This window comes from Leguminivora glycinivorella, chromosome 26, assembly GCF_023078275.1.
Source record: "Leguminivora glycinivorella isolate SPB_JAAS2020 chromosome 26, LegGlyc_1.1, whole genome shotgun sequence".
In the NCBI taxonomy this organism is placed as follows: Eukaryota; Metazoa; Arthropoda; class Insecta; order Lepidoptera; family Tortricidae; genus Leguminivora; species Leguminivora glycinivorella.
The window spans coordinates 7,561,628-7,577,255 of record NC_062996.1 but is presented as its reverse complement, the minus strand read 5'-3'; the positions used below and the strand labels follow the sequence as shown (position 1 = coordinate 7,577,255).

Below are 15,628 nucleotides of genomic sequence, written 5' to 3'. Positions count from 1 at the left end.
TGCTTTGGAAACTGATTTTTGGTATTATATCCTTGTCTTTATAATCTATCTACCTAAATTACACTTGAAATAGTAGCTCTTGTTATTCGATTTATTTAAAATTAACGAAAAATCGTTAAAATATAGTGTTTGTTTACATGTCATTTTTTGACATTTTCCACTTCAAATTCACATGGTAGTGGGCGTAATTGTCGTGCACGTAGCCAATAGACGGTCAGATCCAAGCACATTTTCTCATAGGCTAGTTTCCTACTAGTCAAATCAGCTTCTTTTTAAGAAATGTCAAAACGATTTGCTAATATGAAATTACTATGAAATACTGAGGAGTGACGTCACGGTCAATTCATTTACTTTACATCTTTCTCTTTGACTTATTAAATAGAAATTATGTTTAAACATAACTACTGTCCATATTATTCTTCTAATTATGTGGTGTTTTATTTCGTGCACTGCATAAAATATTTTATTTTAAGTATAGGAAACTAGCCTATTGGATCCAAGTCAGGTCAACCAAATCTTGGCAAATTCTTGAATAATCTTGCCACTGAAAAATGGCGCCACCGTCTTTGTAAAACGCTTATCATGTAGCAACTATTGAGTTACTATTGTACACCTTTTGTATGAGAACAGTAAGTTAGGTTAGGATAAACGATTTTAGTTTAATTTTTATCCTTTTTTGTTAGGCTTTATTGAAGATTTTTCTATCTCGCTCTCATTTACGTGAATAGTTGCGAAGTCGCGGTATGGTACGGTCGTGTGTTAACTTCTTAAAGTATGTCAAAATCAAAACTGTCAAGTGATGACTGTCACTTCAGTTTGATTTGATTTGAAGGTTAGGTTATGTTGTTAAAAAAAAAATAACTGAACGCTCTTGCTCCTGGTTAGTGTTAGCATCTGTTAGGTACTACCTTTTTATTTCAAATACATTATTATTTCACATAAGAGAATTCCCGTTGTTGGAGTTTGGTAGTCACAGCTACTTGTAGAAATTGGCGAATACAATATGCATACAAACGGAGCGGTTGCGATGGACGTGATGCAAGCGTGTTGCTGCTGCCTGCGGTGTCCCCCGGACAAAGACCTGACGACGCCGCACACACATCTCGGCAAAACGGAGATATATGCCGACATGATCAAGGAGTGTTTCGATATTCAAGTAAGTTGTGTGAACAAATTTAAAAGTGTGTGAAGTCAATGGATGATACTGTAAAAACTCTTAGGACAGCATGGTGTTTAATTAAATGTCTGAATAATTTAAGTTGCAGCTGGCAGTGGGCGGCTCGGGCTCTAGTGGCATCTGCTGTACGTGCGTGGGCCGCCTGCGAGACGCGAGCGACTTCAAGCTGCAAGTGCAGCGCAGCCAGGCGGAGCTGCAGGCGCGCTCGCAGGGAGCGAGCCTCGTCAAAGGTCGGGAAGCACCATCTGTTAGAACTCTGTAATAAGTGTTATGTAATATCAGAAGGAAGGCACTGAGCTGAGCGTCGCGACCACATGAAGTCTTTATCTCGTGTCCTAATTATAGGCGCCTGTGTTAATCCCTAGCAGGCTGTACCACAGTCCACCCAAAGGGTTGGTGACTTTACTATCAAGCCAAATTCCAGATAGTAGTAGTATCCAGTTGGATATCGGATAGTGTTTTTATGCCTAAAATATTGATTAGTTTGTTGTGGTTTGACTAAAAGTGTAGGGATATTTTTTTCGGTCAGATGTAACTAAAAAATAATTATAAGCATTTGAAAGTACGAAAATACTTTGAAGTAAGTATCAACAACCGCCGTAAACATGCCTACAATAACAAACACACCTTGCATCGTCAATCGCACCATTGCTCCTTAGATGTTGCTTGATTTAGGCAAAGAGGATCAAGTATAGTATAGACGGCCGCTTTCCATCAGGCGGGCCGTATACCTGTTTGCCACCGATGTGGTATAAAAAAAAAGAAAATTACTGTCTAAGTAAACTGTGTAGTCACAGTGCATAGACTGCCACCTCTCGACACAGGCTTAAAAATTTTGAACCTCAGTTTTGACAATTTGCCCCATATTCTTAACTTGATGAATCCGGCCAAACTATCCGTTACATCTCTAATAGTGACAAGTTTTGTGTTTGTAGAGATTGACTTGTTTTTTGTTTGTTTGCTCTAGAAGAAGAATCTGCGGTTGAGTATGATAACCCAGAAATGCAGGATACAGGAGAGACTTGTGTGTCGGAGCTAGGTGAGTCTACTACTCAACAATGATAGTCATTATAATTATTTAACTTCTTATGAGCTCAAGCATGGAGCAACATTAGTTATTTATGTGACTGGTATGTGCATAATGAGAGGCACTGAAACATGATTGTTTTAATGCCTAATTATGTACAGTTGAATACATAACTGGATCTACATCTCTACAATATGTGCATAAAAAGTCTAAATTCAGTCAGGGGCGGCTCAGTCCGCGATTTTATCGCCGCGCTACAAGTACATGCTGGCGGCCGCGAGTTCGCGGCCTACTTAGGGGTGGCGCGCGTTCTCACGGAACGCACGTTCACATTTTCTATTGTTACTTTACGTCGTGAGTTTTTTTTAAGGTTTATATGCGATTTCCGCGTGTGGAATGACTAATAATGCTTAGTTAAATAAACATGAATAAAATAAATACCATAAGACATTCTTACACAGATCTACTATTGATTAAGTGCCATGGAAAAGTTCAATTAGGCTTATCGCGTTGGTATTTAAACAAAAAGATACAAATACTGTATATATACCTAGAAAGTACCCAGGACTTGAAGAAAATAGTATAAGATTTTATCTGAGTATTAATTCGTTTTCATCCATAGGCAACCCTATCGCCGGCCGCCGAGCACGTGCGGCTCGTTTCATTGTAATACTTTTGTAGGCATTTAAAAAGGCGGCATTTCGTGAACATCAAAGCAGTGGGCCTTTTGTACTTGTACTATTATATATTCTGTGATTCAGTTAAGTGGTAAAATCAACTAATGTTTGTTAACAAGTTGAATTTTAAAATATTCGATACCTATTAGAAAAGAAATTAATGACTGATGATCAATGAACTCGGATCCAATCGCAAATATGATTCTTTCTTTTGAACAGAACATTCTAAAGTTAAATGTAATCAAAGTATCAGTTGCCGATATCTCAGTCAGTTTCTTTTCTTAGAATGTCTGTAGACATTGTGGTTTGAGACCACATCTTCTGAGTTAGTTTATAACCCTCATTCCTTAGCTTGTGGCTATACTGTACTAGCCTGCGACTTATAAAGTTGTTTGGTTCAGGTGAAGAGCCCGCGGTCAAGCCGGAGATGCTGGATGAAGACACACCTGAGGAGATATTGCGTGAGTAGTCAGTTTAACTATAGGTTTAGAAGTTAGTAGTTCTGCATCTGTTTAAATTATGTGACATTCAGACTGATCTAACAGAATATGAGGAAAATGTAAACTACTAGATCTGGGAGCTGTGAACCTACGCTACACGATTAGAAAACGCAAACGTACTTAGTTCTTAAAGTCACTATCACAGTCAAGTGACGATAGTCTTAAACGCCATGTACATTATTGATTTGTAGTTGTTTGTACCTAAATCCTTTGATATTATGATATGATGAGAAACCATTGCAAAGGGTAGGTTCCTCTGAGCCAGGAGGTTAGTGTGGCTCAGTGTGAGGCCTGAGTGAACGCTCCTAGCGTTCGGTGCACTCTGCAGCGTCGAGTGAGGACACATGTATGAGCTTCAATAGTGCGACATGCACGCCGCGCCCGCCCCGCTGCGCGCCCAGTGTGAGCGTGCGCTCAGGCCTTACACGCACGGGGGTGAGTTGAATGTAGCGTGTTGTGTTGGTCCAGATGCGATGCTCCGGCTGGACGCGACGGCTGCGCGCGCCGCGAGCGACGACAGCGAGCTGCCGGGTGAGTGCCTGCATACTCATATTCATTTATTCATAACTAGCTTTTTCTCGCGGCTTCGCTCGCGTTAGAAAGAGACAAAAAGTAGCCTATGTCACTCATGTTCAACTATCTCCACTTAAAAAATCATGTCAATTAGTCGCTCCGTTTTGACGTGAAAGACGGAAAAACAAACAGAGACATACAATTTCCCGTTTATAATATTAGTAATGTCTAGACTTCTAGAGTATGTCTAGACTTCTAGAGTCAATATTACAAAAAATACATATCATTAAAATTAAAATACAATTCGAATAAATGTTCTGATAATGAAAAATAATGAATTATTAATAACTTATTCGTTATTCGATATGGCGATGTCAAATAAAGCGTTAGTGTTAAAAAAAACTTTGGTTAGCAGTTAAAGTTGCGGGCCTTAACAAAATCAAAAAATTAAGTAGATTATACTTCTTAAACTGACCAACATTTATTCAACGACTTTTAAATATTATGAAATCATGAAATTTTTAATGTTTTATACAAAAAATATATACAGGGTGTCCCACGGCTATGCCATATAGAGGGAAAGTACCTGAAATATCAATAAATAGGATATTTTGCTAAACGAAGGCTTTATTTTATTTTTAACGCGTGGCCACACTGAAGGAGATCTGTAGCACTAGGCACGGCCCGGGGCGAGGTCGACACGATCCCACGAACAGTATGTTTGTTTCAGATGAAGAGTTCACAGTCAAGCCGGAGACGTCGGCCGAAGACGATGAGATGTCGCGTGAGTACCAACTCGAACCAGAAACACCTCAGGGCATATTATACTAGAGAGTGGACATTGTGGACAAGCCGGCGACGATCGTGTCGCAGTTGTTAGCTCATTGAGCATACAGTTGTCGTTGTGTGCGTGCGGGACACGTGTGACACGACTCGCTGGCCGTTCGCATGTACACAGATATGGAAATGATGCGCGTGTAGTGCTCAATAGCGAATAGCAGCGTCCATCTCTAACGGCCCAGCCACGACATTGGTCTAAGCGCGGCAGCGGTGAGCGGCCAGAGATGCGATTTATTTGAAATAATTCTATTTAAAATGCAAATACAAAATACCTATTTTGCATTTAAATGCCTTTTAGTAAAAAACATTTTGTATTTTATTTGAAATACTTTTTGAGATGAATTTTGCATTTTTAACATGCATTTCAAAATGCAAAATACTTTATGATTAAATTAAGTTTAGCCAACATTACCAGTCAAACAAAATTTGAACAAATGACGCTTGTATTGCCGAATTTGACCGATAGAGGCGCCTGCTAGCCATGCGCGCCTGACTGACTAGTGTCAATTTGACACTGTCAATGTCAAACGAAAACGAATATTATCTATGGAAAGTGACGCCACTGACGCCGACGATTTAACGGATTTATTGTTTGCTGAACTGCTGGTGCTGAGTACTAATGACTGATTTTGATTTAATTACCTACCTAAGTGTTAAGTTATTATTCCTATTGTGAAAATCCTAAGCTATAGAATGAAAATAAATAAACAGCATTTAGGTGATACAGGTATGAAATAAAAGAACTAGATGCACAATCAACATAATGACAATAACCTAACCACAAAATTAAAATTTTGAAGAAACCCCCGACCGCGACCTAGTGGACCGATTTTCATGAAACATGGCTAAGAACACTCCCGACTAACACAGCTTTCAAATAAAAAAAACTAAATCGAAATCGGTTCATCCGTTCGGGAGCTACGATGCCACAGACAGACACACACACAGACAGACAAACAGACAGACAGACAGACAGACAGACAGACGGACAGACAGACAGACAGACACGTCAAACTTATAACATCCCTTCGTTTTTGCGTCGGGGGTTAAAAATGGGGCTCCATGGCTATGGCTCTCTTTTCGTTAGTCTAGTTTTTTTTTACATTATTTAAGTGAGTAGATATAATAAGTATAATAATACCTAAAAATAGTAGGCGATCAATAAATTCTGTTATGTTATTAATAAATAAAATAAAATAACATTGATTGCCTACTGATAAATATGACCAAAATGTCATTCATTACTTTCATTAGGTGCCATGTTATTAGACGTTTTTGTTCGGCATTGTGACTCTATTTCTCATGATTATTAATACCGAAAATAAATAAAAATATCTGAGATTTGGTCAAAAGGTATTTTATTTTCAAAAAGTATTTTGAAAATACCTATTTTGCATTTAGCATTTGAAATACAAAACTCAAAACTATTTGGCATTTTGCATTTGAAATAGTAAATCTGAAAAGTATTTTGCATTTTGTATTTAAATGCTTTTTTAAAACCATTTTGTACGAGTACATCTCTGTGAGCGGCAGCCATACGTGCGAATGAAAAGTCCCATCGCTGAGTCTCGCTCCAATGTACGGCCGCCGCTCACCGCTGTCGCGCTTAGACCAATGTCGTGGCTGAGCCGTAAGAGTGTGTGGGTTCAAAAATTGCCGCAGGCGTATCCAGTACAAATCGCCCGACATGTCCGATCTCCTTCCTTCTTATATCTGTGGAAACACAAACTGTAGCATTAGGAAGGTTTGCCCATCGGCGATCCAATCAATGCGGCTCTCATACAAATAGAGACTCAATTTTAAAATAGTTGGATTTTTATTGATGGAATTTTATTTCCCTATCAATATATCTCAAAATAAATGTACGTGAATTTCGCTGAGTAAATAATTCATACTCATCTGAAATTACTGGTTTAGTTAAAATAACATTACTTAAATATTATATGGGATTTTTTTTTCACGTCTATGATTGGTAACTCTAAATGATATGTTGCAGTATGTCCGGACGGCAGCGCCCGCGCCAGGGAGCAGCTCTCGATAGCTTGTTCCGTGGTGCTCGAGCGCCTCCGCGGCGACGCGACTGCTCTCAGCGGGGCCAAACCAATCGCCTGCGAACACTGTGGCGAACGTTTTAGAGACGAAACTATCTTAAATAAACACATTCAAGACAAACACTTGCCGTCAGCGACAAAACAATTCGCTTGTGATTTTTGTAGTTCTACATTCCAAACTAAATCACTTATTTTAGATCATGAAAAATTCGAACATGGCGTCACAAATTTCATGTGCGCTCATTGTGAGTATTCAACAATTTCCAAGAGATGCTTGCGAGCTCATTTAAAAAGTCACTGCGGTTTCGAAAGCGTGATTAAAAGTGATTTACACAAGCATCAAGCTATACTTTCCTTAGACAAGAAGACACACAAAACACCACAGACACGCAAGACATTGAATACCAGAGTAAAGCCTTATCAGTGTATTAATTGCGACTACAAGTGCAGTTACAGATCAATCCTAATAATACATGAAAGGACACATACTGGCGAAAAGCCTTTTCAATGTATCCACTGCGATTACAAATTCAGTCTGAAATCAACCTTACAAAGTCACCAAAGAATACACACCGGAGAAAAGCCTTATGCATGTAGTCACTGTGAGTACCGGAGTAATCTTAGGACAAACCTAAGAACACATCTAATGACACACACTGGTGAGAAGGCTTTTCAATGTAGCCACTGCGATTACAAATGCACTAAGAAATCACACTTAGAAAGACACCTAAGAATACACACCGGAGAAAAGCCTTACGCATGTAGTCACTGTGAGTACCGGTGTAGTCATAGGTCAAGCCTAAAAACACATTTAATGACACATACTGGCGAAAAGCCTTTTCAGTGTAGCCATTGTGCTTATAAATGCATTCACAGATCAGACTTACAAACCCACATGAGAGTACACACCGGAGAAAAGCCTTACGCATGTAGTCACTGTGCTTATAAATGCAACACGAAATCAGATTTACAAAAACACCAAAGAACACACTCCGGAGAAAAGCCTTACGCATGTAGTTACTGTGAGTACCGGTGCAGTCATAGGTCAAGCCTAAAAAATCATGTAATGAAACATACTGGTGAGAAGCCTTTTCACTGTAGTCACTGTGCTTATAAATGCAGTACCAAATCAAACTTACAAAGACACCAAAGAATACACACCGGAGAAAAGCTTTACGCATGTAGCCACTGTGATTACAAATGCACTAGTAAATCATCTCTGCGACGTCACCAGAAGACTCACATTGGTATGAACCCTGACAACGCAGCAATGACCTAAATCAGATACTCAGACCTGACATTGACATTTCACGCTCCTTCAATAAGGAAGGGACTTCTGTCACGCAGCTCACGCGCGCTCCCGTGTGTTAATGCTGTTACTGTACACGAGTCAGTTAATAGTTATTTATGTGACTGGTGCATAATGAGAGGCATTAAAACACGGGTGTTGTTTTTATGAAACAAGCGAAACGCGAGTTTTTAAATACCTTTACAATTTGGATTTCTTTCAACCCCTTTTTGCCAAGAGTGGCGCTGAAACTTAGTAGTTCATATGCCCTGCCTACCCCTTTATTGGACACAGCCGTGAATGTATGTATGTATGTTAAATACCTTATTATGTACAGATGCTTCCATATAATAATATACTTTATATTTAATCGCCAAAATTGTATGTGTTGATATTTTGTGAAATTAGAAAACAACCCTAGGTTGAACGTAATAATACCGGTTGCCCCGTCGGGCGCGTCAGACGCATGGACTTAATTGACCCTTTCATAAAAACACGCTGCTGCGTCGATCAACTTGTTATTTATTCTTACCAATAAAAATAGCATCTCTATTTTCTCTGCTTTGTTTGAAAATTTAAAATCTGTACTTTGTCGAACACGTGATAGAACGGAGTGGAAAGTAAAGAAAACAAAAAAGATGAATACAGTTTACTCACGTTAATTTGAGTATCAAATAAGTCGGAGTAGAAGTAAGGTAGTTAAATACACAATATTTTCTTTTAGCATTCCATATATATTCTTAACTTTAGAATTACTTATTTTAGTAACTCTTAAAAAGACTATTGTATACAACAGTGATATAATCAAGCTCTTCAATCTCGTACCTTACTATTACGCCACTTGGCAAGCTTCTTGGCCTAAACATGGCACTCGACTGAAAAGCTCTCTATAATCACGTTTGTATAAACATACGAGTAGCTGGGCACCGTTAATCAAATAGTTAACTTCGATAATCGTTAATCCGTTATTTAAAAAGTTAACTTCGTTAATCGTTAAAGCGATACATTTCGATAGATTTAACGGAAGTTAAAGTTAATCGATAATCCGTTAACACGTCATAAAAATAGGACTTCACTGTAGGTATTAATGTATTTGTATTTACTAAGTATCCACCAAAAACCATTAAAACCTGTGACGCCAATCGGTAAAAAACCGAAATGTAATAATTACGGTCCCTTCGGGCTTTTACCGCCGTTGGTTGGCTAAATCCTAGGTTTTACTTCGGATTGGTAATTATTGGGTCATTCATGCGGTCGCGATCGTGGTGCGTCGGTTCTTCAGATTGAGATTTGAGACGACAACTCGATGCTGTGGGCCACGATAACTTGGTAGAGTAATCTAAGGCCCATGCCTGATGATAGCACTCTATTCCCAGGTTAGTGATCGATCTAGCACGTCTAATAAGATTTAGAAGATCTCGAATAAGTGATCCAAAGTCGCCAATTGGTCTTTAGACTGATTATAACCGACGGATCTGCTTTTACCGATAAATCCTAGGTTTTACCGTACTACGGGCTTTTACAGTAGCAGTCAGAACGTGGTTTTCGCGGCGCAGCGAGCCGCTTGGGGTGCTGGATTAACGATTAACGGACACGATGAAATTTAACGGAAGTTAACGAATCCGTTAACATTTTTTAAAGTTAACTTAAAAGTTAATCCGTTAATCGAAACTTCGTTAATTAACGAGTTAATGTCCAGCTATGTGTATAAAATACTTTGCGAACTAGTGCTTTTACTTTTTTTGCATGCCGATGGTGTTGCAGAGATGCTGTACCTACCTTATTTTGTAAAGACTTCAACGTGATTGTAACGATTTCTCTAGAAAAAATAAATATTCCATATCATTTAATTTCTTTTTATTGCTGATCCATTTCATTTATAGACGGTCAACCAAATCTCGGCACTAGAAAAAGGGGGCAAATTTGAAAAATGAAGGGCTCGGCAGACACTCGTCTTCATAAAACGCGTGCCTTCCTAAACACTGGAGTGCTGAGCGGTCGACTCCCGGCCGATTTCAAAAGTCCCCGAGTGCTGAGCGGTCGACTCCCGGCCGATTTGAAATGGCCGCAAGTGCCATGGCGCCGGGAGTCGACCGAATGGTGATTGCGTATTTGGCGGGAAAATTAAACGTTTGCGCGCGCACCTAAGCTACAAAAACTTTAACAATAGAAGATAGCGGAAAACACAATAATTAATTGTCGCATCGAAAATAATTACCTGTAATATAAATATTATTAGAAAATCCTTATTTTAAAAGCGCCAGGCAAGAGGGCCTTTGCTAAAAATTTGATGTTATCAAATTGTGTTTTTATGTGTGTATTTCTATACAAAATTGTATACGGATTTAAATATAATGTGCCTGGGTAAGTACTAAACAGTTTACAATAGTTTAACCGTAAATTTGATTGTTTTCACTTATTGATTTGGCATTTTATTTCAAATAATCGTGTGATGAATAGGTTTGGCCCGAGGAATGGGGCGTTTATTTAGATATATCTAGTACTAATAACCTAAAAAAACACTTTAATCGTTAGGTTAACTATTTGATAACCAAAGTTTATAATCTTTATACTGAAAACTCTATAATTTTTCATCACCGAGACACAATATTCAAGGTCATGACCGTGGCCATTTTATTCAATTTTCGATGTGGATAAAATGTGCGTAATAATTTAGACGAACTTTGTCCCATTTGTATGTCGTTTTCTATTAAAAAATGTCACTACTAAGACATTGTTATTTAATGTAGCTTTGAAACCCCCAAAATTTTAATTAAACCACTTTAAGAACTTGGTATTATGAAAGAATGTACGAAGGTCATCTATCTATTTTAGCTTTCGCATGCCTTATTTTTCAACTCATTTATTTTTGAAAATCGGAACTTTTGTTACGTAAGCCTGTGATAATACATATATCTTAAGACGCTGTACAAAACAAGTATATAATTTCAAACATATAATTGATAAATAATAACAAAACAAGATTTTGAAAGTTACCTCAGTTTTTTTACGAGACGGATTTCATACCCAATTTTAATACGCTTTTATTATGTAAAATCTCAATGCAAAAGTGTAACTTTATTACCTTTTTTGATGTATATCCATGTATATGTTTGTAAAAAAAGTGTTTTTCTTAAGAGTAGTGCTTTTTTATGTATTTTTTAGTCTGTTTTATACAAGAATCCGGATTATTTTTCCTTGGCTTAGGTTAAAATGAGGATTTGCTAATTACTTACATATCGACAGCAAATGTTTGTCAGTGTAATTAAAAGCCTATTTTATACACATTATAGCGTCAAACTTTTTATATACAACTTTCATACAAAAATAAGAAACAATAATTAAATTTGTATCTCCCGCCAATATCTCGCTGATCACCGTTCAGACCAACTTCAGACCCTCTGGCACTTGAGCATTTTCGCGCAAAATGGCGCCGCCACCTGACAGCTATTTGACGTATCCGTGCTGCCACCCGAAGGGCTAAACCTTGACGTTGGCGGAGTAATCACCGAGCCTGGAGCCATAACACTTGTAAATTGTCGAAGATTTAATTACCACAGAAAATTTTAATTTAGCTTTTTTTATCTATTTTCCATGTGTAAAACATGTAGGCTAGTTTCCTTTTTAAGAACTGTCAAAAATATTTGCTAATAATTATGGAATTACATGAAATACTGAGGAGTGACGTCACAGTCAAATCATTTACTTTTTATATTTCTTTGTGACTTATTGAATAGAAATTATGTTTAAACCAAACCACTGTCCATATTTTGCTTCAAATTATGTGGTGCTTTATTTCGTACAGTGCAGAGAATATTTTATGTTAAGCATAGGAAACTAGTTTATTGTAATAAATAACAAAATGTATAAACATAAATAAATATGCCTTTCATTTCATTCCCCCAAAAATAAAACAAGACATTGCTTCTTTGCAATATTTGCAACTTTCATGATATTATTAGGAAAGAGCACAAACTACTAAGAAGATACTAGGAAAGAGAAACCATATTTAGGTACAAATATATGGGCAAAAAGGAGCAAAAATTATAAACGAACAAGCTAGGAGCATACTACGCGGACGTCCGTTGTCACGCGACCGCGGACGCGGATCTGGACAATGAATATACACTAGCGCATAGACGTCCGATCGAAATCTGGCTCGCTAGATGTTTTGGTCCGTGCACACTGATCGATCGCGGTCGCTCGACGGCGGACGCGGATCTGGACAATGAATATACACTTAAGCTAGGAACACACTACGCGGACGTCCGTCGTGAATCGACCGCGGACGGGAATCTGGACAATGACATTACACATAAAGCTAGGAACACACTACGCGGACGTCCGTCGTGAATCGACCGCGGACGGGAATCTGGACAATGGAAATACACGTCATAACCGTGCAAACTATCGGTCGACGGACGCGGACGTGGCCTTGAGCGCACGGACGTCCGATCGAAATCTGGCTCTCTGGATGTTTTGTTCCGTGCACACTGATAGGTCGCGGTCGCGGTCGTTTTACGACGGACGTCCGCGTAGTATGTTCCTAGCTTAACCGTGCAAACTATCGGTCGACGGACGCGGACGTGGCCTTGAGCGCACGGACGTCCGATCGAAATCTGGCTCGCCGGATGTTTTGTTCCGTGCACACTGTTCGGTCGCGTCCGCGGTCGATTTACGACGGACGTCCGCGTAGTGTGTTCCTAGCTTTACCGTGCAAACTATCGGTCGACAGTCGTGGACGTGGCCTTGAGCGCATGGACGTCCGATTGAAATCTGGCTCGCTGGATGTTTTGTCCGTGCACATTGATCGGCACTCGACGGCGGACGTCCGCGTAGTATGTTCCTAGCTTAAAGCTAGGAACACACTACGCGGACGTCCGTCGTAAATCGACCGCGACCGATCAATGTGCACGGAACAAAACATCCAGCGAGCCAGATTTCGATCGGACGTCCATGCGCTCAAGGCCACGTCCGCGTCCGTCGACCGATAGTTTGCACGGTTATGTGTATTTCCATTGTCCAGATTCCCGTCCGCGGTCGATTTACGACGGACGTTCGTGTAGTGTGTTCCTAGCTTTACCGTGCAAACTATCGGTCGACTGTCGTGGACGTGGCCTTGAGCGCATGGACGTCCGATCGAAATCTAGCTCGCTGGATGTTTTGGTCAGCCGAAGCCACGTCCCGAAGACCGTGCACACTGATCGGTCGCTCGACGGCGGACGTCCGCGTAGTATGTTCTAGCTACATATTAGTAATCTGTGAGTATGTTCCTAGCTTGAACCAAATATTGATACATAGATTTAGAATTATTAAACTAGATTGTTTAGTTAGGTCAAAAAGTGTGTCCACATGAGAGGTAATTGTTTGGGCTGGTGTCCCTCTCGCACTTGCTGGCAATGTTAACATTATTCAGTGACGTCATCACTGTCATAAATTGGGGATACCAGTCAATTTTCAAAGTTACTACTAAATCTACTAACACCCAATAGAAAGTATTTTTTAATTATTTTTTAATTATATAAATCTATGATTTACTGGCATCATAATAATTACATTATAATTATTTTCAAATTTTTGATAATATATCGAAACCCTAGTTTGAATATAACATTAAAATAAAATAAGAAGTTATAAAGTCAGGTAATATACAGATAAAAATACTACTAATATGGGAACCTCATTAACACTGGCAACACGTGCGAGAGGGACACCAGCCCAAACAATGCCCTCTCATGTGGACCGTTTTCGCTAGTCTGATACGATCGACTTTCTGTTTCAGTAATGAGGTTTAATTTCGTATGGCAAAAAATGTGATTGAGCTGTCCCCAAAGATCTTTACAGGGGATGAGTGTTATTGTGAAGGTTGAATATGCAATCGACTCATGCTTGACCAAGTTTTAAGTTTGGAATCTCAGTTGTCTATGTGCAGACTTTTGAGTTTTCAAACGACACTCTTTTGACAGGACTCGACATGTAAACATGTTTGTGTAAATCAATATTAATAAATTATAAATAAATAACGTTCGGATAAACCAAAGTGCCTTCCTATTGTTCCAAGGACCTCCTGTGGGAATCACCACAGGTTATGGCCCATACGCAACATTAAGGAACATTGTATTTAAAGCTAGGAAGTGTTTGCAATTTTCAGCATTATTTAGTCAGCTTTCGTACGGCGAGAATAACGTTAGCAACCACAGTTGTTGACAACATAACCTTAGCAACGGGAGTAACTTCATAGTTAAAGGAAAACTGTAAGTAAATTACATCATGGACAGCAAGGACAACATAAAGACTTTGAAATTAAATACGAATTATTCTAATTGGAGAAAACTAGCTAAATTATTTCTGGATGCAAAAGGAATTGGAGCCGATGATAAAGGTAAAGACGCAAAAGCTAAATACTATATTTTAAATTCAATAGATGAAAATATTTTACATTATGTGATTAATTGCTCAACCACAAAGGATATTTTTGAAAAATTAGATATTGTCTTCAATTACAAAGTGGAAAAAGACAGTCACCTCAGAGTTATAGAATTTTATAACTACAAATTTACTGGAGATATACTTCAAGATATTAGCAAATTGCAAAATATGTGTTTTGAACTAGAATCTACCGCAAATAAAATAAATGATGACATGCTTATACAAAAGATTTTGACCATTTTACCTTCAACATTAAATTACTTCAGGACTGTATGGGAGGTAACTCCGAAGTCTGACCAAACCATTCATATTTTAATCGAACGAATTCAAAAAGAACTTAAGCTTGTTGAAAATAATTATTCAATAGTAGTCAATTCAGATATAAATCACCAAACAGAGGAAGCAATGAAAAGCAATGAAAGAATTTGTTTTAATTGTAACCAACGAGGGCATATTGCGAGATTCTGTAATAATAAAAAATGCACAACATGCAATAAAAGTGGCCACACTTCCAGTGAATGTTTTTCTACAAAGGTATGTAGGAAATGTAACAGGAAGGGACACATTGAAAAATTTTGTCGCACTTTTAGTCTGGTGAGTGAACAACAGAAGCATACAACTAGTATTAGAGCCATTATTGATTCGGGTGCATCCTCTCACATGTTCTATAATAATGATGTAATTAACTCCACAGAAAATGTAAATGTAGAAATAAGATGTGCTAATGCAGAGAACCTCGTCGCACAAGCCATAGGTACAATAAAAACAAATGGTTTTGAACTGGAAGATGTACTACATGTTCCTGCAATTTCTAGAAACCTGATATCTGTAAGTTCAACCACTGATCATGCAGCTTCTGTACTCTTCGTTGGAAACAAGGTAACTGTAAAGAAATATAATCGCATTATTCTTACGGGATATAAAACTAGAAACGGTCTTTATGAAACAGAATTTTCTGCTAACACTGTTCGCGAGGTTTTGCTTTCTGAGAACGCCGATATTTGGCATCGTCGGCTGGGTCACGTATCGGATGTTCCGCGTCTAGCTAAACTGGTGAACGGTATCAAAATTGGGGGGGAACATAAAGAAAACTTTTGTGAAATATGCATTAAAGCAAAAATGACTA

General features: G+C 38.6%; 1 protein-coding gene across 1 annotated transcript in view; it reads left to right on the top strand.

The window, feature by feature from the left end:
- Positions 1-836: 836 nt before the first annotated feature.
- The window catches only part of LOC125240130 (zinc finger protein 467-like), a 41,490-nt gene continuing 26,698 nt past the window's right edge, over positions 837-15,628 (top strand). Inside the window, exons 1-4 of the mRNA XM_048147977.1 lie at positions 837-1,156; positions 1,260-1,407; positions 2,145-2,216; positions 3,283-3,342. Coding sequence (XP_048003934.1) covers positions 1,004-1,156; positions 1,260-1,407; positions 2,145-2,216; positions 3,283-3,342 — 433 coding nt within the window. The 5' untranslated portion in view covers positions 837-1,003. The remainder of the gene's footprint in view (positions 1,157-1,259; positions 1,408-2,144; positions 2,217-3,282; positions 3,343-15,628) is intronic.